Below are 23015 nucleotides of genomic sequence, written 5' to 3' on the forward strand. Positions count from 1 at the left end.
GTGTACTCCGGGGTAGTGGGCCCATAATATCAACTCCCAGCATTTGGTTTGGTTTAGTGGTGGTAACTACTTGGAGTTTCCCTGCAGGTTTCTGGTTATCATGTCGAAGGATTTGGCATTTCACACATTCCTTGACATGATGTTTCACATCCGTCCACATCCCTGGCCAAAACGTTACTTCCTGGAGTCGTTTATAGGTCTTATAAATTCCTCTATGACCACTCAGGGGGTGTGAATGATAATGTTGCAGGAGAGTTGGCCGGAGACTGCTGGGAACATACACTCTGTAGTGTATTTGATCATTTTTCAGGTGAGATTTGTGATATAGCTTGTCTTCTACCACTTCGTATTGGTCTGTTTGAGGGATTTGTTCTTCTGCTACTGCTTGTAACAACTTTATTACTTCACAGTCTTTATGCTGTTCTTCCCACAGAACAATATCGGTCACTGGAAACTCTGAAAGTTGATCCGTCTGTTGCTTGGTGTAAAGTGCTGTGATAGGAGTCTTTGCTGTGACTGATGACCTGGACAGAGCATCAGGGGCAACGTTTAATTTCCCTTTACGGTATTCAATGACAAAGTTGAATTTTTGCAATCTTAAGACCCATCGGATGAGGCGGCTGTTGGTTTTAGTGGATCCCATGACCCATTGCAGAGCGGAATGGTCTGTGACAACCGTGAAAAGCTTGTATTCCAGGTAATGTTGCCACTTCTCTAAGGCCCATATAACTGCCAGACACTCTTTTTCTGTTGCCGTGTAGTTGATCTCTGCTCCAGTTAATGTTCGACTGGCATATGCAATAACCTCCTCCCTACCTAGTTCTTTTCTCTGCGAGAGAATGGCTCCCAGTCCAGTATCACTGGCATCTGTGTAAACAATGAACGGGACTTGCAGATCAGGGTGGCCGAGAATGGGGGGCGAGGTAAGGCATGCTTTTAACTGGTCAAACGCTTGCTGACACTGTTTTGTCCATTTAAACACCTGTCCCTTTTTTTTCAGGGAATTGAGGGGCTCAGCGATTTTAGAAAAATTTGGCACAAACCGGTGGTACCAACCGGCTAATCCCAAGAACCTCTGAACTTCCTTCAAGGTGTTGGGAGCAGGAAAGGCACGAATGGCTTCAACTTTACTTGGATCAGCTGTGATGCCCTTATTGCTCACCACGTGTCCTAGAAAGGTGATTTTTGGAAGGAAAAAATTGCACTTTTTCAAGTTAATAGTGAGACCGGCAGTTTCCAGCCTGTGGAGAACAGTTTTCAGGTCATAGAAGTGTTGAACTACTGACGAAGAATAAATGATAATGTCGTCAATATAGACAAAGCATATTTTCTTTCTTAGCTCCCCCAGGACTGTCTCCATCAGCCTCTGGAAGGTAGCAGGGGCATTTTTTAACCCGAAAGGCATGACATTGAAGTGATACAGACCTGCAGACATGATAAAAGCAGTCTTGGCTTTACTATCAGGGTCCATCATCACTTGCCAATATCCACAGTTAAGGTCTAGAGTGGAGAAAATGGATGCCCCGGAGAGTGATTCTAGGATCTCAGTGATGTTCGGAAGAGGGTAAGCGTCATTTTCAGTAATTCCATTAACTTTACGGTAGTCTACACAGAATCTTAACTTTCCATTTTTCTTTGGAACCAGAACTACAGGTGAGGCCCAAGCAGAATGTGATGGCTCCACAATCCCCTCTTTCAACATTACTTCCAATTGTTCCTCCATTGCTTGTTGCTTGACAGGGGATAACCGATATGGCCGTTGTTTGATAGGAACCTGGCAGGTAGTATAGATGTAATGTTGTAGGACATCCGTTCGCCCAGTTTGGTGAGTACATACTTGTGGGTTGCTTTCTAATATCTGAAGTAGCTGTTGTTTTCCACCCATAGGTAGATGTGCTTTACTTACAGCATCTCTAATTAAGGTTGCATCATCCACACTGTCAGTTTGTAACATGGTTAAGGGAGGAGGAACAGCACTTAACAAGGTTAGGTTTAGTTTGCCTTTGCTAGTTCTTTTGTTTTCCTTCATTGGTGGGGAGTTCACCAGTGGTTCACTAGCATTTCCAGGTTGGAATGGATGTTCTTCAGAAGGGTCTGACTGAAAATAATATTTTTGTTCACTGACATTAATTTGCAAACCACTGAAAAAAATGAAGTCCAATCCCAAGATGATGGCATAAGCAAGAGCTTGAGAAGGGAGAACCACAGCAGGTACTGTGATGGATTTTTTGTGCAGATGAACATTAATGTTTATCCATCCTAAAGGACCCTCAGCTTTGCCGTTAGCTAAGTAAAGAGGACCACAGGACCAAGGTTGGAGATGAAGAGGGTTTGCAATTTGCTCCATAAGATTCTCATGAATTAACGTGTAACTTGCTCCAGTATCCACGATCGCTTTCCCAGACCAAGATCCAATGCTAATTGGAACTACTAATTGTTGAGGTATGGTCATGAATGCATTTGATCTTGGAATCTTCTGAGTGTCTGCTTGTGCCTGTGGTATTTCAGAGGCTGCTACAGTGTTATTGGATGGTCGGCCTCCTGACTTTGCAGAGTGGTGAGAATACTTTTCATGGGTGAAATGTTGTTGATGTTGACCAGAAGACTGCGGAGAAGGGGGATGTACATACTTTGGACAGTTTCCTGGAGGATGCGGTCCGTTACATCTCCAACACTGAACAAACGGTTTCTCAGCAGATCGGTTGGATAATTGTTTTTGGGAATTGGCTTGTTGTTTAAAGCCCATACGACCTTCATACCGAAGCTGTTCTTCATGGTCTCTTTCCAATTGGTGTCCAAGTCTTACCAAATCTTCGACAGTGTTCACACGACTGCGTAACTGACTTGCAAGGTAAGGCTTGATATTTTTTAGGATCATTTTGACAATCTCGTTTTCTGTTAAGGTGGCTTTCCATCTTTTACACAATGCTCGATAAGTAAATGCAAAGTCTCTTACTGATTCCTTCTCCCCTTGAACTCTAGTGCGGACACGTTCAGCCAGCTCATCCTCATAGTCCTCAGACAAAAAAGCAGAGAGAAATGCAGACTCAAACTCCTTCCAAGTGTTTATATGGAAGCGACTTACTTCCCACCAGTCGCGTGCAGTGCCATGCAACACTGTGCGGAAGGTAGCCAGGAGATCTGCATCATTTAAAGGATGTAGAGCCAGAAAATCTTGACACTTGGTCAAGTACAACAGGGGGTCAGCATCATCAGTAGGACGCCCAAAAGTGGGAAATGTTAATTTAATATGGTCACTTTTGAAAGGTGTTGAAACAATCTCTGTTGGGGGAAAAATAGAAACTTGAGTGTTTTTTTCTGTTTGCACTTTAGCCTTGTCTTCCTTTAAGACTTGAACATCATGTTGCAGCTCAGCTACACCAGTACGACATTTGTGAATTTGTGTTTCACATTGCTGAAGATTGGTGGTTACCTGATCAAGGCTACCCTGAAGTGCACGTTGCATAGCTTTAATATCTTGTTGGATCTCCACACGTAGCTGTTCTACCTTATCCCGGACTACAGAAGTAAGGGACAGTTCCATTTTTTGAATCTCCTTTGACATCATCAGTTGCACAGCCTTAACCATTTGGTCGGTCTCAGCTTCCTCTTGTTGTTTACCTGCAGTCATTAGTGTGACAACCTGTTGATTGTTGGTCTCCACCTTAGCTGCAAGATCAGTAATCTGATTTTCATGGTGAGAAGATGAGGTTTTCAGTACCCGGGTAAGCTCTTTTACAGTTTTCTCCTGTCCTTTCATGAATTCCATTAGATTGTTCCAATTATCATGAACATGAGCATTAATTTGTTGAATTCCCCTACCAGGGGTTGGAAGATTTCCTGGCAGATCATGCTGAGCCATTGAAGGAGATGTAACATCACCAGATGTACACAGTTGCATGCTGTCATATGATGAGGCCCAGGGAAGAGGTTGCACTGGAGCAAGAGCAGGGGCGGGCACATTCACCGGGGTTCCAGTGTAAACGAAACTATGTGGAGTGGAAATATCATACATGGTTGGGTTACGTGTAAGAAGGCCTGAATGAGTTTGTACAGGAGGTGGCCAAATTGGAGTGGAAATACTAGGGACATCAGGGGCATCAATATCCACATAGGTGGAAGATGGGGAAGAGGAAGTGGCCATGTCTTGTAATATGTGGGACTATTTGAAATGTTGGGAAAAAATAAAAATAAAAAATGAAAGATTCAGAGCCAGTGTATGTGTTTTTTGGCAACAGGGGCAAAAATAACAAAACAAAAAAAAAACAGAGTTTCTCTATACAGTCAATTTACAACTTTTTCAACATCAGACAATACACATCCAAAACATCCGGTTTTATAGAAATCCAATTCTCAATTTAAGTTACCACAGTCCAGTCAGGCTATTCAACACACCACAATATATTAATTTTCACTCAAAAAGCACAGAGATAACACATCAAATGAATTTTCTTTTCACAAAGATTCAGTTACTCATTTCCTTCAAGAAAGTCACAGTGCAAAAAAAAAAATTTCAGACAAAAGTTCATGGATTCAAATATTCACATGCTGCACATTTCTCACAATTCAGTCACATAATATCAAAGGGTTATAATCAGTTGGTGTTTAGTTCAGGTCCCTGTTCGGGCGCCATTTCTGTAACGGTGGTTGATTTGTCCCCCACAATATAACCATAAAATAAAACAAACAAAAAAAATATTTTTAGTGGGAACCGAACTCGGGTCCCCCAGGTGGCGACGCAATGTCGTAACCGCTAGGCCACACGTAAACTGTGACGTCAGCAGCACTCACAATGACCTGATTCTCAGGCCGAAAGCCTCGAAGAAAGAAAAAAAACAAACAAAAAAAAAAAATAATCAGTTATTGTTCGGGCGCCAGACAGGTATATACTATATGCCTGTCACACTTTAATTTAGTTCATTCCGGATAGCACACCAGACTGACAAAACCATCCGTATACAAAAGAAAGATAACAGAAATTATATGCAATTTAGATTTACTTTAATTTGATGACATCATTAATATGGACACTTTTCAAATAATTAAGCAACGCACTTTTCAATAACAAATAGAAACTAAATCGAACAAACAAGAAAAGAAAGAAAAAACACTTTTTAACGATTTGAAAATTAAATAGGTGTGTGTGTGTGTGTGTGGTTCTGTGGTTAGTGAGAGCAACTGACCAAATAAACAGCACGGGAGTGAGTGACCTCGGAACCTCGGCGGCGGCAGCCCATTTTAGCTCCTTCTCCACTCCAGCTCCAAATCAAAGATTTCGGGAGGTGCAAAATTCCAGATTGTTTTTAAAACTGTGAGAATTCGCCAGCCATGCGAATTGCCTGTTAGCAACAGACCCACCAGGTAGCGTAGCACCAACCCCTCTTCGCGAGCTTCCGGAAACACCCTCCGAGATCCAGCATTCACCCGTCAAAGACTGCCTCCACGGAGCAATTGGTCAGTAAGAAAACTCCCCTTTTTTGTCTTTGAACATGCCCCCTATATACACACTCCTCGTAATTAGTACGGTCCTCCAATCCTAAGATGTTTTAGTTGGAAGGAGGAGTCAAATGAACAAAGGGGCAGTACAAATATGTGTAATGCCACACCTTAGAATGAACATCCTAATAAAAATTGCTAACAAAATAAAAAGTCCCGCCTTGCAAATTCATGGGATTGGTTACATGTTTGGTAACCTTTTAGGGTTGCACTTTATTTTACAGTACGTGTACTAACATGTACTTATAGTGTACTTACAGTGTATTTATCTAAGAAAGTTCTGGTAACACAAGGTAACTACATGGGGTAGGGTTAGGTTTAGGGGTAGGTTCAGGGTTAGTACCTAGTTATTACATAGTTATTGTAATTACTATAATAAGTACATAGTATGCACATGAGAAACAGGACTGTAAAATAAAGTTCTACCCACCTAGTTTAGGGATGATTCGCACTATTAACTAACTATTAACTATGACTTTTGTTTTAATAAACATATAATTTGCTTATTCATAGTTAGTGAGGTAGTTGTTAAGTTTAGGTATGGGTCGAATTAAGAAATCTAAAATATAGTCATGCAGAAGAAGGCATTAATATGTACTTTATATGTACTAACAAACAGTCTATGTGCTATTAATGTGTGAGCTAATAAGCAACTAGTTATTAGTGACAATTGGTCCCTAAACTAATGTTTCCACATGTTTGAGATGGTAGAAAATGGATAAGGTGCATTTTGGACTCTTTTTTTTGGTACACTGCAGTTTTGAGCAGAAATGCTTAGTAATATTAGTGTTAACTGATGTAGTTGCAAATAGTTTGTCTTTAAACTTTTTTTTTTCAATCTACATATAAATGTAAATGTAATTATATTTAATTGGAATATAGCAGTTGATTTACCAGTACACAAATTGTATTTGGCAGGCTTTTAAAAGTGTGAAATAAAATGGACATGACATCGCTTCTCTGCACATCTAGAGTGATTATTCACAAGACATTTATAGCCTAGATGATCATCTCAGAAAATCCCCGTAGGCGGAACTGAATCACATTCTTTAGGTGCTATGCCACTCAAGCCACTAACATTAAAGATCAATTGGAATGCCCAAATATTTATTTCCTAGTATTATCAGCTTTGGATAATCAAACATTTATTTTGATGTGTTTGTGCTCATATGTATTCTCTTGTTGTATGTTGCTATATTCATACCTTTTTGAGGTAAACAATATTTTCACTCATCCAGAGATAAAAGCACCATCTGTAGAGAAGATGAGAGCATCTTATCATGCATATCAATGCATCTTCTTGTTTTTCTGCATTCAGATACTCTGATTTAGTCTGCATGGTGATATTGTAGCTCTTTGTCCTCAATAAATGCGCCCTCGTTGCACTGTCCCTTTATTCTGTGCAGTGTTAACAGTATAGAGTGAGTATAGATTTCCTCTTATTTGCCTGCCTCAGTGCTTTTGTCCAGGGTTGTTGACATGCACTGAATTTCATTCCTGGATTGGCCTTCATAACACAAGCATGATAACACAACCTTTATGGGATATTGTACAGTACATGTATTACAAACATGTATCAACTACTCAAATAAAATAATTTTCAAGCATGCCAAAAATAATATTATTCAATTAAAATAAATAAAAGGATATTATTTAAGTCCACAATTTTTATTTAATACAAACTTTTAAAAGCGTGATTTAAATAATAATAATAATAATAATAATAATAATAATAATAATAATAATAATAATAATAATAATTAATTAAAAAAATGAACATGAACATCCCTTTCTGTAGCTTATTATTTATGTATTTATTTTTCTGACACAGTGTGCTGTAAAAGAATGGAGTGGAGTTTCCCTTTGTCACTTACAGCATTCTGTAACCACTCAATTCCAACTCCACTCCACTCCACTCCACTCCACTCCACTCCAAAAAAAAAAAAAAAAAAAAAAAAAAAAAAAAAAAAATATATATATATATATATATATATATATATATATATATATATATATATATATATATATATATATATATATATATATACACACAATTAATTAATTAATGCATGTTAGTTAGATTTTTGTGAGTGTGTATCTAAAATGTGTATTTCTTAGTAGAACATTAAATGATGAAACAGAAAAATTGTAAACTTATGACAAATTCACAGGTGTGACATTAGCAATTAATTGTAATTTGAATCCACATTAAAACCAATATTAAAACCAATAAATATTCTGGGACTAGTGAGAGAACAGATAAAGCAAAACTTTTTTTTTTTATTATTGTTATTATTTTTATTTTCCCCTCTAATTAGACACATAGCTCACTGCATCGCTAATGAATGTTGCTTTGATTTAGGTGAAAAAGGGATATTCTGTATCTGAAGCTGGAAATTTAGTTATTTAGTTAGCTGATTCCCAGACTGTAAACTGCAAATCTAAGAGTATTTGCACTGTGCAATGCATTGAATTAAATGCTCTAAAACCGAAGAGAATGTGCAACAATAAGGCCACAAAAAAAAAAAAAAAACTATATACAAAATGCAGTGTTTGAAACATACAGTTGAGTAGGAATTAAGATGTTTTTCTTAAGTTTATTTACTTATTTATTTTTACCTTTATGTCTTATGAATTTGTTAGTTCAGAAGTAGTCTATTTTAATTACGTTAATATCTACAGTTTTCTCTCACCACAAAATATCTTGTTTTGTTTTTTTCTCAGATGACTAGGGTAGAAAAATCATACATGGCTTTCTGTAATTTTTGTGTTTGCTTTGCTTTCTTCTCTAATTTAGAAGAAATTATAAACAGCTCTTCACTAACTAACTTTTTATTGCTCAAAGCACAAAGCAATTTGAAATAATCTGAGTAGACACACACACACAGAGCTTATAAAATAATAACAGAACTGAATTCCTGTTCATTTTAAGAACTCAATTTTATTTGGGGAAGTTTTGATGATGATCAAAAGATGTCTGGCACTGTCCCAGGTACAAGCTCCCCATGAATTCCCCAGGTACAACTTCCCCATGAATGTTCCTTATTAAAAAAATTATATATATATATATATATATATATATATATATATATATATATATATATATATATAATAAAATAAATAGTTGAAACTGATTACACTGAAATTAAGTTGTATTAACTAAAATGTATAAAGTTTAAGAAAGATAATTATTAAAGTCAATGTTACTAATTTTATATCATATATAATTAATTCTGATACTAACTTAAAACTTACAAGTTACTATAACATTATTGATCAAGTTAATTTTAAAAACAGTTTTTGTTTTAACAGAACCAATTAAAATTAAATAAAGATTACGTAAAAATTGTTTGTTACATTACAGTTACGTTTTCTTATTCGAAATATTAGCTTTAATAAAAAATAACTATACACTAACTATACTCTTTCTATAAAAAAAAAAAAAAAAAAAAACATTAACAATTTAAATGTAAGTTACTTTTTAATTAAATGGACAATATGGATATCTGAAAATCACCCATCTGTAAATACTTCCTTAAAATGGGTACACTTCCAAATTTCACATCTAACAGTAACTTTACAAATATAAAAGTTATAATAGAATATAATATAAGATAAGGATTTCAAAATAGAGTAATGGATTTTTTTTTTTTTATTATTATTATTATTATTTATTTTTTTACTGTCATTTCTACGAGTGGATGAAAACATTGGTACTGTATATGGAACTTATACAATTCCAGAAAAATCAACTGAGAGAATGTTCTGAAAGTTAAATACTAGACAAATATTGTTAAAAAAAAAATACACAACACACTAAAAGTGACATAACTGAAATGATTTTGAAAGCTTTGTTCCAAACACTGAGGAAACTCTACTGACAAAAGTTGATATTTAAGATTCAACACTCTGGGTCTCAGCTTCCCATCCACCAAAACCCATCACGACATTCTGGGTAAGGTCAAATATATTGTCCAACTCTTGAGGAACTTAGATCCAAGGCGTACGTTAGTCCAAAAATGTGGGGAAATCTTTAACTATGTTACCTGAGGTGAAAATTCAGTCTTCTCTGAGCAGAAGAACATGTAAATGAGGACTAGGCAGCATTTTCATTTTTACTGATCTATCTCTCTAAATTCTAAAAGTGATGATACACAGGGCAACTTTTTTGAGCAATGCTGCTTAGGCACTTTCTCATTGAGAATGGGCAAATAATTAAGATCCAGATACTTTAGATTGGTTGTGTGCCCTGTGTCCAGCAAAATTGCTCAAAAAGTTTCCCCTTGTATCATAGGCTTAAGCAACATGATCACTTACATCCCACATCTTTGGAACATTGGAGTCATCCTGAAGCAGATAGGTGTAGGGAAGACAGAGGACAGCAGCTCAACATACACGGATGTCAATATTTCCTTGAAAATTAGAGAGTTGAGTATGAGAATCTTGATTTAACATGGAATCTAATCAGCACAGCCAAACAAAACTATGCATCACCCTAAAACGTCTGTATGTATGACAATACAATCAAAATCACTCAATGTAAACTCTAGTTTCTTTAACAGTCATTAAGAAGTATAACTACTGACCTGAAGTGTCACATATCCTAAAAATCTCACTCAGTATTTCAGACACTTTTCCTGTGGGATCAACTTTAATTCTGGTTCTTCAGGTTGATGGTCATAATTTTAAGAAACTCAGAGCAGATCTGCAAAAATTAGTAAGCCAATATATATATATATATATATATATATATATATATATATATATATATATATATATATATATATAGTTTACTGTAAAAAAAAAACACACACACACAAAAAAAAACAATTTACTTCAACTGTCAACTGCAAGTATAAACCTGACACACTGAAAAAGAACCAAAAATTTACATTTGCTGTCAGTTTACTCATCCATCGGCCAACTACGATGTAGTCTACTTTCTTTCTTTAGCAGAATACTAATGATGATTTTTAACTGAAGTCGTGTTCCTTGGTCATTCATAAAATTAAAGCAGATACAGACAACACATTACAACATTATGAGCAGGTAAACGAGAGTCTGGAGCTCAAGACTTCTGTGCCACCATGGGTATTCATTTCGTGTTGCTTGGTTATGTTTTTGACTCGCAAATTGATGGCATCCATTGAGCTGCAAGTTCAACAAAAAATTATATTTTGTTCTACTGATAAAAGAACATCAGATGCTTCTTGCAAGACCAAAGAGAGTCAATTAACAGCAAATTTTCATTTCTGGTCAAACTATTACTTTAAAGGTTCACCCAAAAATGCAAATTCTGTCATTAATCCTCATGTCGGTTCCAAACCTGTAAGACCTTCGTTCATTTTTGGAACACAAATTAAGATATTTTTTTGCTGTCTGACCCTCCATAGACAGCAACATACATGAACTATTCCCAGACCCAGAAGTGACATCGGTGGATCAACTGTAATTTTAAGCTATGGGAATACTTTCTGTAAAAAGAAAACAAAAATCAAGACATTATTCTAAAGTTCAACTCCTCCAGGTCACCGCCCTCCACCATTATTACGATGAATGCATATTAAAATCCATAATTGGACATCAATACAAACAAAAGTTCCAGCTGTTTTACTTTTAATCTCAAAAGAAACAGATTAGTCAGATTGTAATATTTGCCAAAACATCAGGAAAATTCTATTTAAAGCACATGACACAAATCAGTTATTTAACTTAATTGGCATTATGTCAGTAGTTTGGTCCCATAATACAAATATAACATTTTTAAATACATATTCATACTGTATAATTAGATTTGTTAAATATCAAATTTGAATTAAGAACACAAATGTCTTATGTAAATAAAACAAGCTTTACCGGTATGGCTTGAGCCAACTAACGTTACTTGAATACATTTATAAATACCTGTCATTACAAAAATTTACAAAATGAATACAATTATTGTGAAACCTCTATGAAAATCATAACTGTGTGTACAGCAGTGCTAGCCAATTATAATGAAATATACAACTCAAAACCATTTTGAGGTCATTACACTTTGTTACCCGAAAGCTTTTTAATGTGTGCACACTTGATGCAAAAAGACAGACTTTGAGACTTTATCAGTTTCATCAGTCCAATCGATTTTTGACCTTTAGTGATACGCAGCGTTATTCTATGTGGTGTGTGCAAAGGCACCCTAATCATTTTCAAAAATACATGTCGTAAAATAAATATATAACATGAAAATTTGTATATAGAATACAAATTAAAAAAAAATAAATAAATAAATAAATAAAAATGGTTATTGGTTACTAGTTAAACCAGGGTAAAACAATCTTTAGCTACACTTTGGTACATATTTGTCGCAAAAGTGTTGTTATAGGCTATAATACATTTACTACACGAATACCATGGCTATTTTCTTAAGGGATTGTGCATAATAAATGTTTTAATAGATTATAACATCACAAAACATCAGTGAGTGAGATTTATTTGATTGTGATGTGAAAGAGCGTTACTGTAAGCGTCTCTGCTGCTGTAGCCCATCTGCTTCAGGGTTCGATGTGTTGTGCATTCAGAGATGGTATTCTGCATACCTTGGTTGTAACAAGTGGTTATTTGAGTTACTTTTGTCTTTATATCATCTCTAACCAGAGATGGTTTTGCATGAAAATTCCAGAAGATCAGCAGTTTTTGAAACTTTCATTGTACTTTCTATATCCCCCCGTCACCCTATACCCCACAACCACACCCCACAAACTACGCTCCTGCTTGAATGTTTTCTTCCATCTGATTAGTTTGGACTGTGATGTAAAGTATATCACCTGCGTGTTTGATGCAGATTTGAAGAGTTTGTCTTTCATCAGAGCTGATTGAACGACGTCAGTCCTTGTCTATTTTTAAGCCAGGCAATTCGGTCTTTATACAGAAGTTATTTGAGCAGTTAATGAGCTGTCGACAGACTGAGCATTTAAGAGGCTAATGAATATTCATCAGGCAGTGTGCAGAAGCGTGGAACACAAACACTGATTCACTCATGTATGACAGCATAAAAACTGGTGACAAATGGGATGAGAACAGGTGAGATCTTTGTCTCTCCAGTGAAATGGAAATGATGGATGCGACCAGAGAGGTGTGCGGTAAAAATACTTGGGGGGGTTGTTCTATTGGGAGTTATGTGCCTCGCAATAATCTTAACCTGCTAAATGGTTTAGGAGACTGCAAGATTTTCAGTGAGATTCAATAAATAATTATTTATTTTCATCATTGTTGCTTTTTCCTTTCTTCACCTAATTAGGAAACAGCTGATTACATGTGCAGTATTGTGTGGTTAGGTATTAAATCAAGTTATTCAAGTTTTGTATAAAGTCAAAAATAAATATTTTATATACAGTACTCAATGTATAGAATTTAATATAAGACTTTTTGTGTATCTGTATATAAAAGCAGCTATATACTTAATTTTTTATATCATGGGGTGAAAACCACTGGTACAGCACCTGCAAACCACTTTTCAAACTGGTACAGCTTAAAGAAGATTAAGAAAATGAGTTGGATAATTGAACTGTATAAACATATGGGAAAAAATCTGCAGAAAGTGATGTTGCAGTAGCATAATATTTTGGCTGAATATGTTCAGTAGAAGACAGCTTGCTGTTTTCATTCAAGTCAAAACAATTCCCTTACTTTAAAAGGATCTTCATAGTTCTTCATAAGTTTAGTTTGGGAACTGAGTGGTTTTATAGACTTTTCTGTTGTCTTGTTGGTGTGGTGGCAGACCCAGCAATTACCTTCCCTTGTAGTATGTCACAGGCACACATTATTGTTGAAAAATAGTGCTGAAGTTGTTAGGGTGCTCTCATTGATCAGAAGTGAGTGATAATCATCTTGTAGACTCCATGATTTTTCAGCTTAACCGATCACAATAAGCTTATTTTAGCACCTTAGCATCACTCTTATGTCATCATTCCTGTGATAATTTTAAAAGTGTCAAGGCACAATGAAAAATGTGTGCTCCTGAAAAAAAAAAAGCATGGTGGAACTTCAAACAAAAAACCTGATATATCTGTGAGATAGAGAAATGGATACCAAGAGAATTTTTTTCCCCTTGTGTAAGCTTTTTTATTATTATTATTTTTTTTTAACCACACAACATAAAGAATATATTTGTACAGTTGTCAAATTAACAGTATTATGTATGGTTTTGATTTCAGTTAGAGTAGTAGTCAATACACTCTTAAAAATAAAGGTGTTTCACACTGCCATAGAAAGTTTTTTTTTTTTTTTTTTTTTTTTTTTTTATAAATAAAGAATAAAGAACAATTAACATCTGAAGAACCTTTCTGTTTCACAAAAGGTTCTTTGCAGCGAAAGAAAGTTTTCAGCTCAGATTATAAAAAAGGTAAGAAATAAATAACCATAAATGGTTATTCTATGGCATCGCTATGAAGAACCTTTTAAGCACCTTTATTTTAAAGAGTATGTACTAACAAATAATAAGAGTTTTCTCATAAAGTCAAATCTTAATGTTACACTAAACCATGACATTCCACTGAACTTTCTTGCTTTTATGGAACATTTAATTTTAAAAGACAGCAAAAGCCATTAAACCCTCCCTTCACTGTTAAAACAGCATTTGGGAAGGCCTCCCACTAGATGAAGGAACATGGATGAAGGGATTTGCTCCCATTCCGACACAGTCACTTCAAGGTTATGCACTAAAAACTGCTGCACAACATATTTATTCAATTCCTTTTAACATACTCTAGATATAAATTATATTTACCCTTATAGACTCTAAATGTTTTAAAATTTATGTTGCAGCAGTTTACTCACTAACAAACATGAATCATATTTGTGATGGATGAAAAATCAATAAAACATGCTTTTTTCTGAGGGCAGTTCTCCAAAGCAAAAATGTGCGTCCAGGCTGCATTGCCCCATGCCAGAAAGGGATTTTTTTAAAAGTGCCAGCTTTGTGAATAAACAACATCTTAAATTCAGCTCTGATCTTTGTGGTCATCTTAGACCCTTTGACCACTTTCAAGTAATTCCCAAAGGCATGCTTGTGCTGAAACAGCAGGAGCGTGTCAATATAAGTGACAGGTGCTCTTTGAGTAACGTGGCCAAGGACTGTTCATTGGCAATGTGTATGTCATCATCATCCTTAAGGTGATGCACCTGCTCTGCTTGCTTCATGCAGTCACTCCTGGACAACTCTCATTTAATTGCCATCCAGCTGATTGATGGATCACAATGAGAGTGTGTTACAGGCACTGCAGAGAAATTAAAAATGGACGCCCCCATTGTAAACACTGGCGAAAGCTGATAATTGGCTCTAAATTAGCTGCATAGACAGCTGCATTGACAACACTGCGATTTTGATGCATCAGGCTTGTTAAAAAAATAACCCATAATGCAACACTATCAACTCACTAAAGTTTTTCAAACTTTTTACTGTATATTTCACAAATTTCCTATGCTGGGTTTTCCATTAATGTTGCAAATCACACCCTTAAGATCCTAACAAAATTATATTCTGCATTTTAATTATATCATGCCCTAAAAATATGCACTCTTTTTTATGAATAAAACTTTTGAGTGTGTAGCAGAAGTGTAGGCATGTTTTGGGACATACTGCCACATCATAATACACAACACACTAACTCAATATAACCTATAACTATATGCATACTCCACATTTCAGTTAATTTAATTTGCATTACAATTCTTCCTAGCGTACTGGAAAGAACAGACATACCATGTTGAACTGACCTCATGCTTTTTTCCAGATGTAACAAATGTGTTGGGACACACTAATTCTAATTTTGAATACTATTTAGGGTGGATACTATTCAAATTTACACGCAGCAATTGTCTGTTATTTTGTGACTGAGCAATGCCTGTTTTCCAAACCAGTATATAAGATGCTCATTATTTAAAATGAATTGCATTGTTGCATCATGCTGTCAGATTCAAAGTTGCTGATCTATTTATCTACAGAATTTGTTAATTCTAAATTCGCACAAAAAGAGTTAATCACCTTTCTTTATTGTAGTTTTATTAAATCAAATATCCCATTTACTCTATGGTCACATGAGGCCTGGAGCTTATCGCAGCATTTTAAGCTGTAGGCAAGGAAGCACCACAGACAGGTGGCCAGTCTACAACAAGGCTAACAATAACAGACAGATATACATTTACACTCAGAGTTATGAGCAATTTTAATCTTACATTTACATAACCTGCATGTATTTTGGAGGAAAGTAAATGTAACTGTATGTACTCTATTCTTTTCATTAGCAATCCTTGTAAAACATATTATACAGTTTGAATTAGCTACACGAAATATAAGTGTAGTTTACAATACATAATACAATACTGAATGATAATAATGAAAAATGTGAATAATATCAGTAAGCCTTGCCTTGGTGGCACAAAGCGCACGAATGGCGCATGTCAATGACCCACTAACATACGGATGCCCTCAAATTACCCTAAAGCCACGAAACATCAGGTTTGATTTCATGGTATCTTTAAATCCTGCGGTGCACAACATTTCTGAAAGGTTCAGCACACAAATGGCACAAAGAAAGAACTTAAGACTTAAACTCTGACGTCAGACTAAGGGAACATGCGCTGTGACGCATCCACCGGCGAGCGCTTCTCAAACGCGTCTATTCAGGCAAGTGGAGGCGAAGTATGCGTCAGAGCGGAGAGAAAGTGCGCTCGTTAAGAGAATCAAACCCCGGTAACTGCACAGACGGAGGCGGAGATACAGACTCAACACATCACCAACACCACATGCGTCGCGGTTGGGACATTTTTTTTTTTTTTTACATGATCATTCGAATTAATGCAGGAATTACGGCTGTTTGCAATCTGACTTGTTTCTCGTGGCAGACACCAAGGACCAGTCGAAAATAAGAGGAGTGTGACAGTTCTAGCGATCAGCGCAGTTCTCTAAGTGCGTAAACCAGAGATTTTGGAGAGGATGATCACACATCATTCGCCTTAGATCCACGCAACAGCCACAGACAAACTGGAAATTGATGCATTTTTGCAATGGGCTGTGAAAGCTCTAAAACATCAAAAATATTGTTTCCTTAAAGTTGGCATCTCTTGAAAAAGAACGGATTCTTTTCTTCTAAATCTTTGAAAGAAAAGCGCGGCAAAGGTGCTGGTTGTTTTATGGCAATAGAATGGAGATGTGGTGTGGATGCTGAAGGCAGTCAGGATGCTGATGCTGAGAGTTGCGTGGGCTCTAGCGGGAGCGGCGATCTGCTGTTTTCTCATCATTCTCATCCACTCTCGCTTCCTACGAGAAGGTAAATGTGTGTGGTAATTAATAACATGCAGCGTGTTTTATTTGCCTATAGCTACTCGGAAATCTTACATGTAGACCACTTTAGTCTTTTTCTTGATGATTTGATGGAGGAATATTACAGATTTGTTATTTTTATTATTATTTTAGAGTGGGCAATCATGTCGATATTTCCCTTTAATATAGAGAATGCGTGTGGAAGGATAAATATTAACCAAGCCAAACTAAGCCAAACACCCCGCTGTTCTGTTTTGTAGCCGTACTAAGATTTGCCAGATAATATTCGTGCAACATTGACATCTTAAATCGTATTTGATTGATGGCTTTAAATTAAATCATCTTCAAGAGGTAAGATGTGATAGCTACATATCGCAAAAGATTGAGCTGTGTTCTGAGTTCTGAGATTTAAAGGTTTTTTTTTTCTTCTTCTTCAATAGATGGCACTGAAGTCTATCTACGGGGTAAAACTGAGGTTAAAAGTGATTATTGTCTCCCATTAAGTTAATTTAAAATGAACTTCTAGCTAGTATATAAAGTGCATAAAATATTCATAAATCCTCAGTTCAACAATAACTTAACAAGCATCTTAAAATAATAACTGCACATTTTCCCTTTTACTAGTGTGTGTGTATATATATATATATATATATATGTGTGTGTGTGTGTGTGTGTGTGTGTGTGTGTGTGTGTGTGTGTGTGTGTGTGTGAATATGTAAACAGTAAAAAAAGCCTTATACAGTATTATAACTGTGATTACAATTACTCACAAGAACAATCTACGAAATGTTAAATACAGCATAATTGTATGCACGTTTAAAATATTAATTTATAGTATTTTCTCTAACAATCTACTAACATAATTTTAGATTTTAGTCTATTAAATACTTATTGTCATTTATCTTGTGTCATTGCATTTTTTTAAATCAATAAAGCAATACAAATCCAAGGTTAAAATAAATGCAGTAATGTACTGATTTGCAAACAACTTGAACGGGTAACGTGTCAACACGAATGCTGAAAGGTGAGAAATGGGAGCCACACAGACAAGTCAGCTAGATACTGCTGCTTCACCTTTACACACTGACACAGTAGATATAGGATGTCCTTTTCAAGAGACATCTATCCTGGCTTCTGCATGTGCCTTAAGGGAAGACAAGAGCGGTTTGTTTATAAATGAGACAGAAGGTCAGCTGGTTTCTCTGCTTAGCTGTGGGGATTGGAGTGTGTTTTCAACCTGTCCCTGTGCTCCCGATGTAAATACAAAAATCAGTCTAACAGAAAAAAAAATAATACCTTCAAGGTGAGCCAGAAGTTAACAGACATAACGGTTGGGAGGGGGGATGTAAATAAAGAAATGGTAGAAATACACTGAATGTGTAAACTATGAATAATAAATTAATTCTAAGAAGTTTACATGAGATTTTAAAATCATTTTTTCTTTGGTTTTGCCATCAGTGCATGAACATATATGTGCAAATTGCATAATGCTAGTAAATATATGTATATGCTTGGAGAAATTGGGGGAAATAATGTGCCGTTTTTGTGTAAGAGAGAGAGTGTGCGTTTGTGTGTGTGTGCATGCGTGTGTGTGTATGTGTGTGTGTGTGTTTTGACCTTGCAGAACTGGAAGGTTATTTAGCATAATTAGTATATGACTGTGTGTCAACACACATGTATTGACCCGATTCCATGCTTGATGACAACAAACTGCTCTTTCAAAGTATTTCTTGTATTTTGCGTGATACTCATACAATATACTGTAGCATTTGAGTATATGAAATTAACAGGAGTGGTTATCAAGAAGCTGCATAAAACATACCACTCAAGGCAAGCATTGAGACCTTCTGGTTTTGAGATGCAAGGTTCATTTCCCTTCAATCAACTGAAAATGAACAGATAAAAAAAGTCACAATCCATGACTGTGCTCTGTACATCTTTGTCTCATTTCAGGTCTACAATATGCCAGAATGTGTCTAATTAGCATTTTGTATTTTAACATTCTTATTCATTCATTGCAGGAGCTTATTTTGAAATAATAATAATAATAATAATAAGTGATTTGCTTATTGAAACCTCTGCTGAAGTAAATGAGGCACAGAGGTGAGAGCGAATTTGCTTTGGCTGCAAGGTCGTTATTTAGACTAGGCGACGAGATAATTTATACAGGCACTGAATAAACTCCACTGACCACAGGAATAATGCAGACTAGCTCAGGAAATATTTTATTGTACAGTCCTTTGATATAAAGTTGAAGTGGACACCTTTTTTTTTAAATTGTGGAGAAAATATTTGAAATGGGAGTCTGCAGCATTCGTTTCAGTGCTCTACTGTGTGTCACATTGGGCCATGTTAATTGCTGGTATGTCTTATATACCATTATAATTATGCTCATAAAATATACAAAGCTTAGTTTGGTAACTCACTCTGACAGTTAGTTCAACTATGCTGTTTCTATACAATATAATAACTGGAGCTGTGCAGAAAGTTAATTATCTTTGTGCTGTTATTACGTGTAATTGTTAGTGTTTTCTCAATTATTACACAGTTATTTGGAATGCTTCATTTTAATAGGTCAATCACAACATTCAGAAGATAATTCACATGATTGCAATGTTGTATATGGCCACCTGCTGGGTAACTGAAACCAGCACTACTATTTTTATGTCTATGTTATCACACTTTAGACTTGTGTCCCTAGCATTTATTATCGTCTTTAGTGAAAATGACCTCCGATGATTTAAGTATTAATATTACTGTTTTTTTTTCCCCCAAGTTATTCATAGTGAAGTGTTTTAAATTTAAAATTATTAAAAAAATTATTTTTTTAGCTTACAGTTATTGTATTTAACTGTACAAATTTCAGTTACAAAGATGCCAGTGCCTCTTTTATCCCCCATGTTTTAAAAGATACTTCTTAGAATATATTTAATTTTACTCATGACATATTGTTAAATCCTAAAGTTATGTGGTTAAAGCCAGAACTCAATCTCTGTATAACATGTCTGTTTTGAAACCAACCCTGGCAACACAATCTTTGAAAGCAACAGTTTGGAGGATTTGGTGATCTGAAATCCCCAGTGCTGTTTGTTTGCTGTGATGATGTACTGATTGCATAATTGTAGTGAACATACTGGTGCACAGTACAGCAATTAGCAAGTGTCGGTTGTCTGGCTGGCAGATGGCAGACTTATTCATCTATAGCGGCCTTTTCTGAAGGTGCTTAAACTGATGGTGTGGAAAGATTTGGCAATATTTCCCTGGAGTGGCACGTCGGTCTGAAGTGGCTCTTCAGTACTACTCTACACTTAACACGCTGGTAATACACTGCAGTGAGAACTTCTGAATAGTGGAATCGTCATTGTGGCTTGAAAGTAAAATAAAAAAAATAAGCTGAAAGGAAGGATCTCTTTCTCAAGAACTGCCAGAACATAGCTCAGAAGTGGCGCCATTGAAATGTGTCAAACAAGAGAGATTAAACAAATTGACAAAAGGGACAACCTGGTTGCCTGGCTAGACTTAAAAAACATATACCCTTTAAAAAATCAGCTGACAGCTCTCACACATTCTAATTTTTTAAGCCCATTGCTATACACCTTAATTCCATAATTTGCATTAGTAAGCTTATCAACAAGCACTCTCTTCTAGTTGTGTAAAAAGTATTAAGAAATGTATACTCTTAAATGCCACCACGATTACCTAATTACAGTTTTTGTCATGCAGCTTAGTTTGTACATTTTGTGTACAGTCAATAAAAACCAGACTGTTAATAATAAACCATAAAATATGACTCCGTTAGCCAGTTTATTATGTCATAAGCATGCATCAAAACTAGATTTCCCATCACGTTCTGAGTCAGAATGCAAATGATGAAATAAACATGTCCATCACTTGACAAAAATCACTTGAACACACATCACATCGTAATTATGATTCCTGAACTCACACATAGGAGTTTCCCGGGGGACTGGTAGGCAGCAGAACTCCTGCTTCGTTCTTCGACTGCTGCAGTCCCCTCACGGCTGGTTCTGTCGGTGTGCTTGACTGTGCTAAGCACGCTCAACGAAGTAAGAGTGCACTCGGTTGAAACTGTAATAGCTTTTATTGACAGATCAAATTTTCTGACTGTATCCCAGCCAACAGACATGCATAAAATCTCTCATCAACACCAGTAATTGAGCATGATCTTGCAAATCAGTCTATTAATTTACATGAATTATGAGTATTCTACTTTCATGCATCCGACATAAGCATGATAGCTTTTAATTTATGACCTCAGCTCACTCATGGAGAAAGTGTGGCAGAATTATCTCTCTCAGTCCATACCTGATTGTAGCACTGGGATAAATCAGGCTGTGAGTGCTGTTCTAGGATAGTTTCCTATAGCTAAACCTTAGTAATCAAATGGGTAACACTATAACACATATTTACTATTACGAGTTTTGCCTAAATAAACTCTTAATTTGCTGCTCATTGATAGTAAGGTAGCTGGAAGTTGTTGTAGTTATGTTCAGGTGTAGTGTTAAGGGTTAGGGGATCTAGAATATGGTCATGCATTAATATGTGCTTTGTAAGTACTAATAAAAAGTCAATTTGTTAGTAATAAGCGCATGCTAATAAGCAACTAGTCAATAGTGATTATATGTGTTTCCTAATCAATAGTGTTACCGTGGAATGCTAAGAAGCTGTGTACAATGTTTTTTTTAATACAATGCTTGTTTTGCATTAACAGACAACATTCATTTCTGAATAGGCTGTATGTTTTTCTAACATCCTTACATTTTTATTAAGTTACAACTAATAGAGGTTACAGGTGAATTGAAGGCATTCAATAATGAGGATAATGCAAATTCTGACAAGTCTCTCTCAGCATTTTTCCTGCTTGTAAAGTAGGGGCCAGTCTTCCTGTTTAAACAAGATACTGTTCATTCTTGAAGAGGTTCTTCTAGTTCCTTGTTCATGTTTTACTACCCAGTTTGCTTGTTGAATCCATTGCTTCCCTTGAGGATAAAACAATCTATAAGTTCATACTCCAACTGCTGGTTTATAACACATAACGTTGTTTGTGTAAGCAGTATCTGATAAGACAATACTTATTAATTGATTGAAGGATGGATTTCAGATTGATGTTGTATTAAGTGACACACATTGAAAATACCTTATTCTTATTAATGTTTATTGTATGTTAGTTAAGTTTAAATAACATATACAGTCATTTTCACTGTGGGAATGTATTTAATACATTTCCAGTAATGATTCAATACTTTTAAAAATAATAAGAAAAAATAAAATGTGTTCTATTCCAAAAATCCAATTTTTTCCTTTTTTTTCAGTATAACAATAGAGACATTATTCATTGTAACTTTGACTGTTTTAATCATTGGCATTGTGGGCAGTTTGTATCAAAAGCAATTGTGGAGTGATTACTATCTCCTGGCTCATAGCGAAACAACATCCACTTTGTCTTCCATCGCACCATGATTGGTATTCTTATTTTCAATTGAAAATGGAATTAAAGGCATTGCCGTTTAATGAAACCCTTATAATGCAGGATGTCACATTCCTTTAGCCTTGCATCCTTGAATAAATTGCATGCAACTAACAATTTTCTCTTGGAACAGCAGAATTTATTCCCCCTTTTTATGAGCCATGAATAAAAAGGAAGGAAAGCAATAAGACTTTCTCTGTATAATGTTTTCATTTACCCTCTTATTTCATTGCGAGTAATGATGGTCTTGGATGCTGTTGTCCTACAAATGTTAGTCATACAGGACGGCAGTAAACCATCATTGCATACTCAAACACTCATATTAGACTGTAATCAGTGTCCTTTGAACATAAAAGCAAACTCAAATGAGATTCTTCCAGTGTTTCACTGTGCAAGAGATAATCATGTTCCTTGTAATTTGGTTACTTGAGATATATTTTGGTCCTCACTTGGCCATAAATGCTCTTACTCTCTCTAGTTACCTGTTTACAGTAAAGCACACTATTCTACAGAGCTAGCTTAGTTTTACATATACTTATTAAAAAATAAATAAATAAATAAAATAAATAATAATAATAAAAACAATTTAAAAAAAAGAAAAAGAAAAGCTTTAATGAATTACTTCACAGTGCCAATGCACAGGTGGGACAAAATACTACAATTTAAATGATTTATTTTATTATTATTTTCTTTTTTTTTTTAATTAAAAATTCATCCTTCAAATAAGCT

General features: G+C 35.5%; 1 protein-coding gene and 2 long non-coding RNA genes across 7 annotated transcripts in view; all 3 read left to right on the top strand.

Moving 5' to 3' along the window:
- LOC113073041 (protein FAM19A5-like) overlaps window positions 1–23015 on the top strand; it is a 169216-nt gene that overhangs the window by 23618 nt on the left and 122583 nt on the right. Inside the window, exon 1 of one of the 3 annotated variants that reach the window (XM_026245913.1) lies at window positions 16039–16805. The exons of the other annotated variants lie outside the window; for them this stretch is intronic. Within the exon in view, the coding sequence (XP_026101698.1) occupies window positions 16697–16805 (109 nt within the window). The 5' untranslated portion in view covers window positions 16039–16696. Of the gene's footprint in view, window positions 1–16038; window positions 16806–23015 lie in introns of those variants that run through there. 3 annotated transcript variants of the gene reach the window in all.
- LOC113073043 (uncharacterized) lies at window positions 573–1013 on the top strand. Its single transcript, XR_003280445.1, has 3 exons — window positions 573–697; window positions 821–923; window positions 1001–1013. It is a non-coding gene; the product is annotated as an uncharacterized LOC113073043 (long non-coding RNA).
- Window positions 2716–3921, top strand: LOC113073042 (uncharacterized). Of its 3 annotated transcripts, none has more exons than XR_003280443.1 (5): window positions 2716–2851; window positions 2983–3230; window positions 3334–3527; window positions 3604–3725; window positions 3826–3921. It is a non-coding gene; the product is annotated as an uncharacterized LOC113073042 (long non-coding RNA). The 3 variants fall into 3 exon arrangements; XR_003280442.1 differs by having other exon boundaries at window positions 3628–3725; XR_003280444.1 differs by having other exon boundaries at window positions 2983–3202; window positions 3628–3725.

The sequence above is a fragment of the Carassius auratus genome, unplaced genomic scaffold (genome assembly GCF_003368295.1).
Source record: "Carassius auratus strain Wakin unplaced genomic scaffold, ASM336829v1 scaf_tig00011275, whole genome shotgun sequence".
NCBI classification, from domain to species: domain Eukaryota; kingdom Metazoa; phylum Chordata; class Actinopteri; order Cypriniformes; family Cyprinidae; genus Carassius; species Carassius auratus.